General features: G+C 46.3%; 1 protein-coding gene across 1 annotated transcript in view; it reads right to left on the bottom strand.

Moving 5' to 3' along the window:
• Nucleotides 1-18,312, bottom strand: part of LOC108796563 (carbohydrate sulfotransferase 14-like) — a 44,885-nt gene that overhangs the window by 13,468 nt on the left and 13,105 nt on the right. Inside the window, exons 2-5 of the mRNA XM_018568061.1 lie at nucleotides 15,067-15,137; nucleotides 12,320-12,494; nucleotides 6,736-6,812; nucleotides 4,524-4,588 (exon numbers count right to left, since the gene is read on the bottom strand). Coding sequence (XP_018423563.1) covers nucleotides 4,524-4,588; nucleotides 6,736-6,812; nucleotides 12,320-12,494; nucleotides 15,067-15,137 — 388 coding nt within the window. The remainder of the gene's footprint in view (nucleotides 1-4,523; nucleotides 4,589-6,735; nucleotides 6,813-12,319; nucleotides 12,495-15,066; nucleotides 15,138-18,312) is intronic.

The following is an 18,312-nucleotide window of genomic DNA, read 5'->3' on the forward strand; positions in this document are numbered from 1 at the left end:
TTCATTGTTCGCTCCTGGTGCAATCCTATTCTCACCGAGCAAAGCCTGGCAAGTCACCGCTGGGGGACGCCGGCTCAGGATATTTTATCTTCTTGCATGGATTTTAACACGGCTGTAAATACAGGTGAAACTCGAAAAAATTAGAATATCGTGCAAAAGTTCATTTATTTCACTAATACAACTTAGCCGTCTACCAGGAGATTTTGGAGCACTTCATGCTTTCTTCCGCAGACGAGCTCTATGGGGATGCTGACTTCATTTTCCAGCAGGACTTGGCACCTGCCCACACTGCCAAAAATTTTCTGAGATTGTGGATCTGGGTTTTCATGAGCTGTAAGCCATAATCATCACAATTATGACAAATCACGGTTTGAACTATGTTGCTTTGCATGTAATGAGTCTCTCATATATTAGTTTCACCTTTTAATTTGCATTAGTTAAATAAATGAACTTTTGCACGATATTCCAATTTTTCGAGTTTCACCTGTATAAAAATAATTTTATAGTATAAAACCATTGCTGAGATTGTTAGGAAAAGAGTCAATGCTGCTCATGTATTAAAGAGAACTGACACTGAAACTCATAGAAATGAAATGCCACAAAAAAGTCCAAAAATATTTTTTTAAAATCACAATTTGAATGATAACGAGTGATGGAAAATCCCGCTCCTCACAAAGAATCTCATGCTGATCCTTTGTTTCAGATGTTTCAGACTTTCTGAATAGGTTTCAGGCCTCTTTTACATTTCTGCCGCACTCGTTCCCGCATCACATGTTGCAGTCTTAGGTATGCAAGATATAATTTCTTAATGGCACCTAGCCACCCGATGTATGTTGCATCATCAGAGCTGTCCCAGTAATGAGGCAGCCTGAGTCGGTTGCCTCAGGTGGCATCTCACTAAACCTCAAGGGGGGCCAGAGGGTCCCCCTAAGAGCTCTTAGCATCCTACCCAGCTCATGACATCAATGGCTGCCAGAAGCTAAGTGGGACGCACTGGCTCCTGGCACCCAGTGATGTCAGTGAGCTGGGTGGGATGGCCACTCAGTAACGAGTGCTGCCAACACCCCCACCCATGATAACATTATCATTATCCTAATAGGTTGGACTTGATGGACTAATGTCTTTATTCAACCTCAAATACTATGTAACTATGTAACTATTAGGGTTGCACAGATACCAAGTACAGTACTCGGTATATATATACAGTATACACTATATTGCCAAAAGTATTGAGACACTGACCTTTACACGCACATGAACTTTAATGGCATCCCAGTCTTACTCCGTAGGGTTCAATATTGAGTTGGCTCCGCCCTGTGCCGCTATAACAGCTTTAACTCTTCTTGGAAGGTGTCCACAAGGTTTAGGAGTGTGTCTATGGGAATGTTTGAGCATTTGTGAGGTCAGGTACTGATGTTGGACGAGAAGGCCGGGCTCGCAGTCTTCGCTTTGCTTTGCACTTGGTGATGTAAGGCTTGGATGCAGCTGCTCGGCCATGGAAACCCATTCCATGAAGCTCTCTACGCACTGTTGTTGTACCAATCTGTAGGCCACATGAGGTTTGGAGGTCTGTAGCTATTGACTCTGCAGACAGTCGGCAACTTCTGCACACTGAACCCGCTCTGTCATTTTACGTGGCCTACCACTTCATGGCTGAGTTGCTGTTGTTCCCAGTTGCTTCCACTTTGCTGTAATACCAGTAACAGGTGACCGCAGAATATTTAGTAGCAAGGAAATGTCACGGAACACCTGAATCCAAGGATTTGGAGGCAGGGGCGTCCCGAGGCTGGGTGACACCCGGTGTGGTAACCGAGTGTCACCCCGCCGAGACGTTAGCGCGCACACGCATGACGTCACGACGCGGGGGCGCGATTACGTCATCGCGCACGCGCGGCAAGTCTGATACCTGACGGCGCCCATCTTGGTGATGGACGCCGGCAGAGAGAGGAGGGGACAGTCACACGGCGGGATAAGGGATGCCGCCGGGTCCCCTCCTCTCTCCTGATACTGTCGGACGTTCGGTCCATGACCGAGCGCCCGACTTTTCAGAGGGGGGGGACACCAAAATGACTGTAAGTCAATGGTGTCACCCGGGTGAGGGCGGCACCCCCCGCACCCCCCTTGTGACGCCACTGTTTGGAGGGGTGTCCCAATACTTTTGGCAATATAGTGTATATTTCTTTTTTAATACTGATCACCTCACAATGCTGACCTGGCGGAGTTAAGGCCGGGACAGGGTAGGGGTTAGGTGGGGCAACTGGTGGCGAGTAACTCTTAAGGCTTGGCTAGTAGCTCAGGGCCTGAAATTTTGAGCCCTGACGTAGCATATATAATATAAACCATATATATCTGCAAACCCTAGCCCTAATATTTAGACCACAGATCCTTTATTCCATGTGACTATACTGACACTGAACTCTAGACAGGCAGAGATATCATCTGTATTCAGATCATGCTGGATCAGCTTCCAGAGCTTTCTGTCAAAATATGTCACTTTTTGCCCACACAGCTGGATTTTCGGTGACTTTTATTTCAGTAACTTATCTGTATAACTTCAAGGTTAGTAAATATGTTATCTTCAAGAAATGACCGTCATTCTGCTGTGTAAAATGTGTGAGAAGTCATCGTTTTAAAACAATTAGGGTATTTAGAGTGTGTATGTAGTAAATCATCACAGAGGGCAAAGATAAAGCGCAAAGGGCAACAACCCGGAGCAGCCAATCAGAATTCAGATTACTGCTGTGGAGCTGAACTTCAGGCAGATAGAGAAAAACACATTTTTGATGCAACGCGTATGTATAGACTGTACACAGCTGATGGCCCGAAATCGTTCCAGCGATTAAGGGACTCTTATAAATTCCCAGCTTCTGAACTATTTAATTACCTCCAGGACAGGTGTAGTACTTCCTCTCCTCCCAAATCCCAAATTTCCCCATCGGGGCAACATTCACCCCTTTTGAGAGGGTTTGCAAAGATGATCCGCATACACCAGGCCTAATATCCATGGTGAATGGTCATTTGATTGCTGGACAAACACTTATTCCTTTATTCCTCATAAATATATGTTAGCATGGAGCAAGATCTCGGTTGTCCCATTGATGAGGAGATCTGACAGTCTATTTGGTAAACCAACTATAAGTTGACAGACATCCCAACCTGCAAAACCTTATTTCAGGGAGGTGCCCTTTTCATTTCAGGTAGGTACCTTCTCTTTTTTTTTTTATTTTGACAGCGGCCGTTGGCCACCGTCACAATAATAAAAAAAACAAAAACTAAATGGCAGGGGAATGAATAGCTAGGCGACGATTAAAACGCTTTTACTGTTCATCAGTTTAGTGTTATCAGTGATTAAAGGAGAACTATGGGGTTAGGGCTTTTCCCCATAGTTTTCCTTAGGGTAACGGGAGGACACAAATTAGCGTCCTCCCGTTACCCTAAGCTCAGTATACCGCGAGCTACAGCTCGACTTTTTTTATCAATCTTTCATTTTTGTATTACTTTCTTTTTTTTTTTTTTTACATACAACTTTATTGCTATTACATGGGGGGCTAAGAAGTCCCCTATGGATAGCCGATTTATATGACAGGTCCTCTTTATGGAGACATCAGGGGTCTCCAAGACCCCTAATGTCACCTAGGGACCTCCAGAGAAGCTGATGAAGCAGAGATCGGCTTCATCAGCTGCATCCCTTCCTGCATTCGGGGACTGAGAGGAGATCAAAGGGAGTTCGTGTACTGAACTCCCTTTGATCTCCTGTCACAGAGCCGTGCCGGTCCCGGCTGCATCGGGCACAGCGGATCTTGGGACCAGCTACGGCAGGGACAGCTTCTGATACAAGCGATCGAGCGTCTCTCGAGACGCTCGATCGCTTGACTGTAAAGCTCCTGGCCGGCCTCCAACTTCTACTGTCCGCCGAGTGAATAGTAGATATTATACCATTTTATTATTATTAATTACATTATGTTTTTATTTTATTTAAGATTATTAACACTACAGTATATGACAAGACATATGGTTACAGGCACCTTGCCTGTGCATTGTGTAAAGGCGGCTGTGTTCTTTGTGTGAGATGAATTGCAGCGCAGGAAGCTCCCCTCCACAGCTCAGCAAGCAGCCAACATTTGGAAGTGTGCCACTCACCCTCCCTGCACCCTACTACAGGATCTGCAGGCACGAACTTTTCCCCCCCTTACAACTAAAAACTTTATTTATACTCAGCAGGACTAGTGAGCTCAGCAGACCCGGGAAAGGTTTCAATCATTTCCGGGATAAAATGTCTCTCTTGCGGGCGTCAGGGAGCCGCTATCTAATAGCGGGAGACTCCCGGAAAATCCGTGAGACTTGGGATGTCTGAGTTGATTTATAGGTGGTACTTAGTGCCTAGTCGTTTACGAACATTAATCCCGGGACATGTGGGATTGTGCTTCCTGAACTGTGGGGAAGTGGGTACCTTCTTTTATGTCTGGTGGCCATGCCCAAAGGTTCAGGCCTTCTGGACTCAAATCTATGGCTTTCTCTCTTACCTCTTGGGCACCACGCTGGCGGCAAGGCCCACTGAGGCTCTACTTAACCAACTGCCAGACGGCCTCTTATGAAGTCAACGCAAGTTTATGTTACATGTTCTTACTACTTCTAAACAGACTGTAGCAAAATCGTGGACAAAACCTGGCCCAAGCCTGAGATCCTCCAAAATAGGAAGAGCCATTGGCACTTCCAAACAATCAGCTGTGGGCCAGGTATTCCCCACCCTGCAGCTGCATACAAATAAAGGGGCGCGATGTTTGTGCTTATGTAATTTACCTTATATGGTCAGATAGCCATACAAGGTAAATGTAATTTACCAAATACAGGTATGTAGCCATATAAGGTCAACTATTTACTGCCTACCGCCCCTTTGCTTACATCAAGCTGATTGGGCAGCATGGAAGGAGCTTATTTCCTGAGCTCAACCCTATTGGCCAGTAACAGCTGAACGCTGGGATGAACCCGGTCCAAACATGAGCTCCTCTGAAACCAGAAGGAGCTCCTACCGAACACGTAAGAAAGCTCCTTCAATGCCCCCCAGCCAGCTGCGGGAGGGGGAATTGATGTGAGTAAACAGACGGGGTGCAGTGACATCATTGACCTTCTAGGGCTACATGGCTATATTAGGTAAATGGCATACTTAAAGGAGAACTATGGGGTTAGGGCTTTTCCCCATAGTTCTCCTTAGCCTAACGGGAGGACACAAACTAGCGTCCTCCCGTCACCCTAAGCTCAGTATACCGCAAGCTACAGCTCGCGGTATACTGAGACGCCGCAGCTGAAGCGGATCCCGACAATTATGTCTGGATCCGCCCAGCTGCATGAGTGACAGTTGGCTCTGCCTATCTAGAGGCAGAGCCAGCTGTACCCGCCCACTCCCCCGTCCGTTCCGCCAGTCAGCGCTGGAGGATCGGAGTGGGAGGGGGAATCCAGCCCCTCCCCTGTCACGGCAGAGAGCAGTGACAGGATCGAGAAGTGAGCGAACGCTGGTATGTGTTCGCTCACCTCCCGATCTACTGAGCAAACCTGTGACAGTCTCACTGTCACACGTCAGCTAGAACTATGAGGATGAGTGAAAAGCACTCACCTCATAGTTCTCCTTTAATATGACCATATAGAGTCAACGACATCAGCACAAGCATCCCGCCCCTTTATTTATGGCCAGCTGCGGGGCAGGGAATGCCCCAGCTCACAGCTGATTGAGCAGGAGGCTAACATAGCCTCTGCGTTCGGATGAGCTCAGCTTCAGACTGGGTTCAGTGTGAACCTGAACTCATCCCTACCCGCAGGCTGAAGGAAAGAACGTTATGCATGTATGGTAGGGTTGCCACCTTTTCTTCAAGCGAAACCCGAACACTCTAGAGACGCGCAGACAATTTTTGGGGAAAATTAGTTGCGGCTTATTCATATCTAAAGAGCGTCACCCATTCATATGCAAATATTACAGGTGAGACTATTTTCAGTGGGGGGCCAGTAGCCCCTATCTTAATTTTGGTTGCCCCTGTCTGCCTGACATTTTGTGTCCGGGTTTCTGCTGCCATGAAACCCGAACAGAGCATTCAAAACCCGAACTGTCCGGGTGAATCCTGGACAGGTGGCAACCCTAATGTATGGCCAGGTGAGTCTATCGCAACACGATTCAAGCAGCCAGTAACCATCTATTTTGGGTGGATATGGACTCTTGTTTTCCTCATATATGAATGAATGTATATATGGCAGAGGGCAATAGGAAAAGTAAGTCACTCCATCTTATGTAAGTACGCCACACACAAAAGTGTCTTATTTCTGGAATTCCAAATAAATCTTTTTTGCTGACAAAATAAACCTTAGACGTGTCTAAAAATATACACAGAAAAATAGTTTAGATTTGCAGGTTTCTGCGAAAAAAAGAAAAATGTTCTGGAAGTAGGATTTGCCCAAAACGAAGAGCCGTCATCAATCAGCAGAAGTCAGTTTGGGATGGAGGTGTAGAAACCATAACAGGAATCGGAGCCCCGCTCCACAGGAAATTTGTATTTATACAGAAGAATTCCGTGACAAAATACACAGCATTCTTTCTAAAATTAAACGGACTGTGTGTGAGTTTGGGTATGGCGGGTCTGGTGAGTGAATGTTTCTCGGGGGTGAAAAAGAAAAAAGGTCTCCGTGGGGCAGTTGGACGACTGAAATCACCAGTCTGCCCGGACAGCGCAATGGTCAGTTTTCACAGACCGCCAACTGCACCACTGGTATTACTCGGCTGCTCGTACTGAGGGTGAAGGGGATGCTGTCATGGCCTCCTGTGTCAACTGAAATGAGTTTAAAGAAGAAGAAATGTAAAAAAACGTACTCTTGCAGTGGTGCTACCGTTGTGCTGCAAGGGTTAATTGCTTGTTTTGTCTATGGGGGGACCCAAATAAAGCGATATACTCACCTGATCCTCAGTCCTGCCAAGCTGATAGACCGGTCCCCCACAGCCTCTTCTCCCCCGGGCTCCAGCGGTCAGCATTAGACATAAGGATGCCGAGGGACATACCACAGCCGGAGTAGAGGGCCAGAGAGGCGAGTCCAGACAGCAGGACTTAGGATCAGGTGAGTTAATCTGCTTTATTTGAGCCCCATAGACCAAATGAGCAGTTAACCCTTGTAGTCAGTGGCGTAACAATCGCCATAGCGACCCAGGCGGGCCCGGCCAGGACACCCCCCTGATGCCATGTGGGCCGCCTAGGTCGCTATGGCTTCGAACGCGCCGCTGTTTAGATCACTGTCAGATCTGTGCAGGGCTGCGTTCTTCTAATACAAAATTTTGCTATGGGGCCCTGTAATATCTAGTTACGCCCCTGCTTGTAGTGCAAGGGTACCTTCAGGGCTGACCCTAAAATTAGGTAGCCTGAGGGTATTGGGGAAAGCAGATTTAATTACCTGATTCCGGCTCTCCCAACAGCCGGTGCTTACCTTATTTTCCTTACCATCTTGTCTCCTGTCCCTTGGTGTCCTCACATAAAAGCCAGTGCAATGGACCCTGCATTGTATTTGATAAAGTCAGCGGGCCCCCATCTGCTGGTGCATAGGAACAAAAAGCAGTGTGTGCTGGTCTTGTAGCCCCGGGGGGATCCAGTGGGAGCAAGAATCAGGTAAGTAAAGGCCTTATACCAAGTACCCTAGACCTACCTAAATGAGCATTTAACTCTTGCAGAGCAAGGGCAGCCTGAAGTTTAGCGTTATAACAAGCTTTGACTGACCTCTTCAGCTATAGGCATTGTAGAAAAATTAATTTAAAAAATTTACAACAAGGATCCTGCGAGTGCTCCAGAATTGTATGTCGGTGAAACAAAACGGCAGCTACACCAGCGTATGGCACAGCACAGAAGAGCAAAACCCTCTGGTCAGGATTCGGCAGTATACCTACATCTAAAGGAAACAAGGTCACTCCTTTGAAGACAGTCAAGTACGCATACTAGACGGGGTGGAGGACTGGTTTAAAAGAGGTGTGAAAGAAGCCATTTATGAAAAAATGGAGAAGCCAAGCTTGAATAGAGGGAGGGGGGGGATATTAACACCTCCTAGACTCCAATTATGCAAATTCATCAACACCTGGTTGTGACAGATTATGTAGATTGGAGCAACATTCACCATATATATTCCCAGATAATTTTTTGTACAAGTCATTCTGAATTGAGAAAGCTGGTTGGATGACCAGTGAAACGTCTTCAAGAAAAACACAGCAAGTCCAGTTGCTTTGACTTATTTTTTACAGATATTTAATATCTAGTGGCCATAATGTGATATTACATTAAATTCAACCTGAATGCCCATTTTTCCCTCTATCTGCACCAAACGCACATTCGAAGACATTTGCAGGATGAATGGCCTTGCTAATTCGATAATGTCATCAGAGACTTGACAAATGTGTTTTTCGAAATTCGAAACACATTCGTTTGGTTTTTAACATTTGATTTCACAATTAATGGAGTTCATTGAAGTCATTGAATTTATTGAATTCTGGAATGAAAACCACATTCACTGTTAGAATTTTGTTCATTCGTTCCATCCTGTCCCTTTTATTTTTATTTGTTGTCATTAGGGCCAAAAACAGTTGTCGATCTGACCCCATAAGACACATGTGTCAAACTTAAGGCCCAGGGGCCAAATCCAGCCCACCAGGCCATTTCCTAGACTTCTACTTTCAGATCTAGGTATTAAGTTATTACTAAAACCAGTGATAATCGAATGCAGAGGCAATTATAATAAAGATTAGATACATTTATATAGTCTTACAGGCCCTTTGAGGGCAACCGAAATGTTGATTTGGCCCACGATTAAATTGAGTTTGACACCCCTGCATAAGATATTTAAAAATGGAATAAATATTTTAAGAATTATTTTTTTTCCAAGCAAAATTCCACCAGCGAATTGCCAGCTTGCCTTTAGATCCCCTTTCAATCTCCAGTTCATTGCCTTCATAACGTTGACCATCATCATGATCTCCTCGGGTGACATTTTGTTATGTAGGATCGCATTCCTTACGGTGAAGAAGTCATCATTGGTCGCAGGTGTGTCGGATCGCGGTCTCAGCTCCCAGATTCGTAGTACATTTACAGAAATAACAGGAAGTGCTTATCAACTGCTCAGGAAGTCCTACTGCTAAGTGGAAGTGTTAGTTAGTGTTCCTGCCGCTGTCACCAGTTGCTCAGGAATAATTGATGGCATTTGGCGGGCGTCAGGGCCTGGGAGGAGAACCCGGCACGGGAAAAAACAAGCGCAGGCTCAGTCTCTGCTATCTCACATGTGTCTGTCCCGGCGATAAGAGTTACATTGTACAATATTGGGAATTATTATGCTTTTCCTCTTTTGATGAATGAACGCTCTATTTATTTATTTTTTCTCCCTGACTAAAAAAAGAACCTTTGGCTTATTTTCAAACTCCACATTCTCCCAGAACGTGACTTCCAAATAGGTTTTGACTTCAGGTTTTAGAATTCTGGCCAGGTATAAATGAACATAAAAAGATATACCAAACCCGGGTGTATAGAAGAAATAGAGAAATGAAGTTACAGAGGAAATAATTAAAAAAAACACAAACATTAACCTGAGCTGATCTATAAGCTTTCAAAAGCAGCAACAGTGTGTGGGGGACCCTGTGGGGTCAACATGTACCCATGTTAGGGTTTAAAGTGGAACTCTGGGCAAAACTTCAACCCTTGCAGTGGGGTTCCTCCGTACAGCAAGGGTCTATGGAGGAAAATAAAAAAAGTAATACTCACCCGAAGCTCTAAACCAGCCTTCTGTCACAGCGCTCCCTCCAGACTGCCTCCTCCTCCCCTGCAGCGATGTCCCTCGGCATCATTGCGTCCTATGCACTGGGCCGGATTTACTCTCTCTGCTGCCCCAATGTCAGGTTTCTCAATGCGCAGGCTGCATACAAGTGATCTCAGCGACATCGCCGACATCACTTGTACAAAACAAGCGGTGGCTTCCCCACTGTACATTTAGCTCTGCTTGCCCAAAGCAGGGCTAAGGCCTTGTTCACACCAACTGAAGAGCAGATCTGCTCAGGTTTCTGCACACGCAGTGCAGTGGGTTGTGCCGTGTTTTTAATGCGTTCCGGACTGTATTTGGTAAAAAAAAAAATATATTTTTTTAGTTTAACATGGGCTTTCAGTGCGTTCCAGGCATTTGCATGCGTTTTTGATGCGTTTGCATGCATTCCAGAGCGGATCCAGAGCAGATCCAGAGCAGGGAAAATAGGGCTTGCTGCAGTTTTTTAACTGCTCTGGAACTGCACGCTGCGATGTGAACTGGAGCAAAAAATACCATTGGAATATATTGGACACAGTTTTGGTCCGGTCTGCAACTGCTCTGCTCTGCGCCTGCTCCGCGCTTGGTGTGAACAAGGCCTTAATGTAGCAAACAACTACCCGCCCGGCGCCCGGAACTGCATGTCCTGGGTGTTGCAGGATAGGAATTCCATACCCCTGCTGCCCCTCTACTCCCTGCTGCCCCGAGGCCGGGCCTCGGGTGGTCTTGTGGGAAATCCGGCCCTGCATATGCACAGTGTATAGCAGGGACGTACAGTCAGGGGAGGCAGAGCCTCACCTAGAAGTATAAAGGAAACAGCTGTCAGCTTCATGTCTGAAGCTGACAGCTTTTTCTCCATTCAGATCGGCATCTAACAGGTTACACAGCAGGGAAATCCTCCCCGCTGTGTAACTTGTCATGGACGGAGCACCTCAGCAGTGAGGAGCAAGTCAGGGACAGGGAGGCTCCTCCCTGCCTCCTCCCTTCCTCCTTTACACTAGCTTGGAGGCGGGACATTGTCCGGCAGTGGCGGGGCTTCGTCCCACGGGGACGGGGCGGGACGTGGGGAGGCGAGGCTAGGCAATACCTCACCCGGAGCAAGAGGTACCGCACATCACTGGTGTATAGAACATAATGACTCATGGACCTTAGACTGCTGCAGAGGCGGGGGAGAGAGGCTGGTCCGGGTGACTATAACTTTTTTTTATTTTCCTCCCTAGACACAAACGAGCAGTTAACCCTTGCTGTGCAAGGGGAGCCCAACTGCAAGGGTTAATGAATGTTTTGCCTGGTGTTCTTTTTTAACCACTTCAGTACCAGAAATAAATCAGTTTTCAATAGACATGTAACTTTCGTTTAGTTCCGAATGGATATTCGTACGAAGTTCGTTAAATTTCTGACATTCGGATCCATCTGAATGTCCGAATCTGAAGGCGTCTGATAGCAAATGTCCAATTAAGGAAATTCGGATCTGTCCTAATTCCGTTCAAAATGAATCTAAATCTGACAGGTGACTGTTCTCTGGCCAATCAGATTTTTTGGGGGTTCCATTACAGGCAAGGTCATGTGACTTTGTTCCAAAACTAAAATTTGGATTGTTCCAAAATGAAACTTCAGATCGATCCGACGGATCCAACTAACGAAGCAAATCGAATTTCAGATCCGAAATCTGAAAAACAAAAGAAATAAAAATCTGTATGAATCCGAAACGAAACATTTTGGTGGAGCTACACGTCTTGTTTTCAGTGCTGTGATAGTTTGACTGACGGTTGCTCGGTGATGATGAACCAAAATTCATTTTATATCATTTTTTTATTTTTAGATACAGGGGTTTTTTTTGTGGCATTTGTTAACGACTGAAATTCTTTTTTTTAAATATAAAGAAAAAAAGACCAAACATGAATGGCACCGCCACCAAACACGTGGCGGTGCCATTCATGTCATTGGCACCACAGGCATGCCCCCTACCCGCAGTGCGATCACCCGCACCGGAACGCAAGGTACAGGAATGCTCTCCGTTCCGGTCCAGTCCAATCAGAAAAAAACGATGCATGCACAATTTTCTCAGATCGCACTACACTGGAACGGAGGATATTCCAGTACCTGTTGCGATGCAGGCGATTGCAATGCGGTGCCATTGATATGAATGGCACCGCCACGCCCCCTCCCGCCATGACCACGCAAGAACGCACTGGCTATGGTGTGACTGGTCCCTGAAAAAACCCTGCTTCCCTTACTTTCTGTTATAAGGGTTCAGTCACATCATATTCCGGTGCGGTCCAAGCCCAGAAAGCACTGGATTGCATAGAGCAAGCCGAGCCGCGTGTGGCGGGAGAGGGTGTGGCGGTGCCATTCATGTCAATGGCCCCGCAGACACACCCCCCGCCCGAAGTGCAATCACCGCTCCGGAACGCAAGGTACAGCAATGCCCTCCGTTCCGGTGCAGTGTGATCGGAAATAATAGTGCATGCAGCGTTTTTCCGATCGCACTGCACTGGAACGGAGGACATTGCTGTACCTTGGGTTCCAGAGCGGGCAATTGCACTGCGGGGGCTTGAGGGTGTGTCTGCGGTGCTATTGACATGAATGGAACCGCCACTTCCCCTCCCGCCCCAGAACGTGGCGCGGCTTAATTTCTGCGATCCAGTGCAACCGGCCACGAATCGTGCCGTATCGCACTGGAAATGGTGTGTCTGGGCACACCAACATATCAAATACTAATGCCAGAACAGTACAAACACCCTCAAAATGACCCCTTTTGGTATCCAGAACTAATTTTTGCCCAAATGTTTTGGGAAATAAAGGGACATGCTGAAGAAACATGAAAAGGAGTGCATGCATTACCTCTAATCACTGTGCGGCAGCACAACGCACGTAGTGATATGGCGAATCAATGGCCATATCACTAATCAATGGCACTCAGCGTGCCCGGTGTGATTCCACGCATTTAGTGAATCGGCCCAAAATATCTATTTTTGGGGTCTTTCAGCCGCTCCTGGGCTCCCCCCTGATACCGTCTTTTATTTATTTACTCCAGCAGCTCGTCTCACATCCTCGCTGTGGCCGGCGCGCAGCCAAGGACATATTCCACCCCGGTATATATAAATAATGGTGGAAGACGTCACTGGATCACCAGGTGACACAGGAACGGGGTGCAGAGGGCACGCAGTGTACAGGACCGAGCTTTTTCAGGTCATTGCTCCTCCTGATACAGGAACACCAAACCCGATGTGTATATAGAAGTCACAGCGGGAGACAGGATGTCAGATAACAGGGACAAGATAGGATAACACTGGGCGGACCTGTTCCCGGTGCAGGCCAGATAATAAATTATTACTTTGTGTTGCATTAAAGCTGAACTCCAGGAAAACAGATAAAGATAAAAATGCACACAGTATATAGAAGGTTTCTTTTTCATTTCTGTCCATTCAGTCCTATGATTTACACAGCTCTGCCACATGGCACAGCCCTGTGTTACGTGGCAAGGAACCTAATTTTCCTCTGCTGCATTTACTGAAAATGTTCAGGTCTTGTCCAGGGGCGTCCCGAGGCCGGGTGTCACCCGGAGCGGAGACCGGGTGACACCCCGCAGTGACATCATCACGCATCACTACTCGCTTGCGCGATGACGTCATCTAATTGACGCCTGGATTGTGGTTTCACAATCACAGCATTTTACACCTGACATGTCCATGTTATTATTAATCATCATACATAGAGGGATGCATTAGTAGAATTAGATTTTTGAGGTCCCCTTTAATATAACATTGAGAGTGTCTTGTTATATCTGTTCCATAAGGGCAAAAAATTACCTGTTGATCCCGTCAGAAATCTTGTGTTGAGAACTTTCTGTGCTTGCGCTGACTGTTACATTAGTTCCCAGAAATCTATGTGGATTACAAAAAACATCCTCCTTCGTGTTATCGAGAAGAGAAGAGTGAGGGGGTTCTGTAGTCCTGTCCTAGGGTGACAATGCTGCTCCTCCGTAGATACAGTACATTGAGTGAACGTTGTCACCCTAAGACAGGAAGTGTGTTACTGGCAGGACCCCTAAGTGAAAATAGAGGAAAACTAACGCAGTCACCCAGGGGCGTCCCGAGGTCAGGTGTCAACCGGAGCGAATACTGGGTGACCCCGCTGTGACATCATTGTGCATGCGCGGTCATCTTATGTACACCTGCCAGCGGCCATCTTGGTGACAAATGTGTAAGAGGCGGTGTTTAATAAAAGTGTGGCGCTCAAAGCTCTAGAAGGTGCATGAGCTTCTTTGCCACTGTTGCCACGCATAGGGCAGCCCATTGAAATTAATTGGCTGCCCGTATTGGCCATGTATGATAAGTGTACAGATATGTGGCCCATGAAGTCCCGCTTTGCCAGTGTGAATGGGGCTGGACTGGTGATCTGCAATATATTACATCTTTGTTCTTGGGTGTAGGTACACTCTAACCCCAGGTATCGGGGCGCTGAGATAGAGGGGGGGAACGCCTGAAATGCCATAGCCGGCAAAACGTTGAATAATTGTTACTTTTGATTAATTTTTACATTATGGTTAAAGAGTCGACTGTTAAATCTTTCCATAGAGTAAAAAAAAAAGCCCCATATAAAGTGTACCTGTAGTGTGGATGATACAAAGGTGATCTTATTGGCAAGCCATTGACCACCAATGATCACCGATGACCAGTCATGACCACCCAGGGCCACCTATGATCACCCATGACCACTCATGACCACCCATGACCACTCATGACCACCCAGGGCCACCCATGACCACTAATGATCACCCATGACCACTCATGACGACACAGGGCCACCCATGACCACTAATGATAACCCATGAACACTCATGACCACCCAGGGCCACCCATGACCACTAATGATCACCCATGACCACTCATGACCACCCATGGCCACCCATGACCACTAATGATCACCCATGACCACCCATGACCACTCATGACCACCCATGACCACTAATGATCACCCATGACCACTCATGACGACACAGGGCCACCCATGACCACTAATGATAACCCATGAACACTCATGACCACCCAGGGCCACCCATGACCACTAATGATCACCCATGACCACTCATGACGACACAGGGCCACCCATGACCACTAATGATCACCCTTGACCACCCATGGCCACCCATGACCTTACTGTACAAGCAGAATCCCAGCTGCATTTACAGTGTCCGTACAATGCTGGCCGGGGCTCGCTCGTAGAAAAAGTGAACGCTGTGTGTTTTGGGAATGAACTCACCTTGAACTCGCTGCCTTGTCCAGGACACTTGCTCCGTGGGCCACGCTGCAGCAGGGGAAGGGCTGGAGCAGCTGCGGGAAGGAAAAGACTTAAAATAACTTCATGTTTTCTGCAGTGACAGATTGATTGGAGAATGCGGCCGGCAATAAGGAGAAAGGGAACCCAATTTAGAAAAATATGTTGGCAAAGCCGACTCGTTCGGGATTCAGATGCTTATCTGTGCAAAGCAAATACACACAGGATGTAAGAGACACAAAGATAACCGTATCAGCTCAATTTTCACCAACAATTCATACCGGTGACCAAAGAAAAGGGAATATTTTCTAACAGCTACCCATTACTTGTTCATGGATGGGGGGGCAGGATCTGGGTCCAGCCAGAGTCAAATAAGCCCCCTGCCTGCAGACCCCCCACAGCCTGCAGACCAGGGTGGTGGGGAAGAGGCCTTTGTCCTCATCCCCATGTGGCCTGGTATGGTGCTGGGGGGGGAGGGGGGGGGCACACGCTTGCCCCCCCCCCCCCTTCCCTACTCTGTCAGGCTGCTGCTTGGATCAAGGGTCTGGTAAGGGATTTTAGCAGAGATCCCACGCTATTTTTTTGTTTTTTTGTGGCCTTGGGCTCCCCCCTAAAATTCCTAGCAGGCCTAACAGATCTGGTATGAATTGTGGAGGGGATTCCAGGCAGGGTTTTTTTTTCAACGTTTAACAGCATAAGTTCATTCCAAATGACATTCAGAAAAAAATTTGGATGCATCTGAATTTCGCTATCAAAAATTCGGATACGTTCGGATTGGTTATTTCTTTCATTCGGAAATTCGAATGCACACAAATGTCCGAGAGGGGAATCCCTGGAACTAGTGTCTCCTTTGGAAAATTTACCCTCTGTTCCTGTTCTAAAGATAACCCAAAATTTGGGATTTTCTTTCACTTTCAGTGATAAAGGTCACCAGGACAGGTAGAGGGGGTGAATCTCCCTGATGAGGACAAAGACAACAATAAAAACCTGACCTGGGTTCTAATTCTTCTTCACTCCATCCAACACTAAAAAAAATGTTGACTTTAGTTCTACCTTAGGCCTGTTTCACACCTAGACATTTTTGAGCAGTAGGAAAAGCGTTTTAAATGCCCAACACAAGAAATCCCATGATTTTTAATGGCCCCTGTTCACACCTGAGCAGCAAAAATCCAAATGCAGAAAAAGGTACATGAGCTTCTTTTGGCAGTATCAAGCTTGTTTCTCCCCCATAAACTTCAATTGAAAAGACAGAAAACGTGCGGCAGTCAATAAAAATTAAAATTTATATGGGAAAAAAAACCCAGCGCGGCAGAAGCATGTTGCACATTTTTGTGCGCATTTGTATGCGCGTTTGTCCATTGACCGCAATGTTTCCTAAGCCACCAGTCAATACGCAAGTAAAAAATGTGCCAGTCACAAAGTAAAGATGGGTCACCAGCACACATGTCTTGCCTGAAGAAGGGGATCCTGCGTGAACCCAAAACGTTGCATTTCCGTCAATAAAAGACACACTATTCACTATTCGGAGTGCCTGTGCCCCATCTTTATTTTGTGACTGTCACAGCGCCATCCGGTGGCCACCGCAGCATGATGAGGGAGCATGGATCCGGCTTTCTGGCCAATGAGAAAGCCGGGGGGCCGTGAGATGACTCGCTGCGCGGCTTCCTGATACCGGAAGCTTAAGTATCGGGCCAGGCATTGGAGCATTTAGCAGTACGAGAACTCGCCCATATACTCTGCATCGGCACCGATACTAGTATCGGTATCGGTGCATCCCCAGTTCATGGACTACTAAAAACTGTGCCAAACATGTATAACGTGCAAATAGCCGCACACTGAACATGTGTGTACAAATGTGCAAAAACTATGCCGCCTAGGTGTGATCCAGGGCTTTACATAAAGTTTTGTAAATACAATAAAAACTTGTAAGTTGCACTTTAAATTTATATCAAAGTCAAAGGTTTTTAAAGTGACACAAAGTGACAATCTTAAAATACATTCAGGTATCTTAAAGGAGAACTATGGGGTTAGGTCTTTTCCCCATAGTTCTCCTTAAGGTAACGGGAGGACACAAACTAGCGTCCTCCCGTCACCCTAAGCTCAGTATACCGCGAGCTACAGCTGGCGGTATACTGAGACGCCACAGTATACCACCCGATCTACTGAGCCGACCTGTGACAGTCTCATTGTCACAGGTCGGCTAGAACTATGAGGTGAGTGCTTGTTCTCCTTTAACTACTAACAAAAATGTATCTTATTTGTGTATCACTCGGCTGTAGATCCTCAAATCATCTCTGAATGGGTGCTGACAGTGTCCTTCCTTCTGGAGGGGGGCTAATTTTGTTCCACCTTGTCCCTGTGTGTGTTGTAAAGTAGTCACCGCTAACTCCTGTGACGGACTACAATCGAAAATACAAATCAGTAAACTAAACTGTAGTCCATCACAGGAGTGAGCTTGGAGCGGTGACTACTTTGCAACACACACAGGGACCATGAAGAAGTATGGAGTGGGGAACAGGGGAGTGACATGTCTTGCTGTTCCTGTGTGTTTGTGGAGACACACAGCTTACAAGCACAAACAAGGGTTCTTCAGGAACTTATAACTTTTAAACATCAAGTTGCAGTGTCCATTGTAAGTGATTTAATCAGCACTTGAAATAGCTTAAAAACCTTTCGACTTTAATATAACTTTAAATCATAGAGAAGAAGAAGCCAAGCTGCCAATATGAAATCTTTGCCCTTCCAGTGACAGTCGTGTCACTGCTCTCTGCGTACATCTGCAGCCACAGGGAGTGGTTAGAGATAAGGATAAAAGTTATCAGATGACTTTCTTCAGAAAGTCAGAATTTGCATATTAGTAACAGGGCTGGTTTAGGCTGCTTAGCCTGCAGGTTTTGGGAAAAGAAAGAATGGGCTTGAATAGGCTGATGATGGAAGAGCAATGGTGACATGCTTCCATTATCATCTGACCAATGATATCGATTCATATCATCTGACCAATTATATCGATTCATTATCATCTGACCTATGATATTGATCCATTATCATCTGACCTATGATAGTGATCCATTATCATCTGACCAATGATATCGATCCATTATCATCTGACCTATGATATCAATTCATTATCATCTGACCAATGATATCGATCCATTATCATCTGACCTATGATATCAATTCATTATCATCTGACCTATGATATCGATCCATTACCATCTGACCTATGATATC

Source organism: Nanorana parkeri, unplaced genomic scaffold (genome assembly GCF_000935625.1).
Source record: "Nanorana parkeri isolate BGI_ZX_2015 unplaced genomic scaffold, ASM93562v1 scaffold31, whole genome shotgun sequence".
Classification (NCBI taxonomy): Eukaryota; Metazoa; Chordata; class Amphibia; order Anura; family Dicroglossidae; genus Nanorana; species Nanorana parkeri.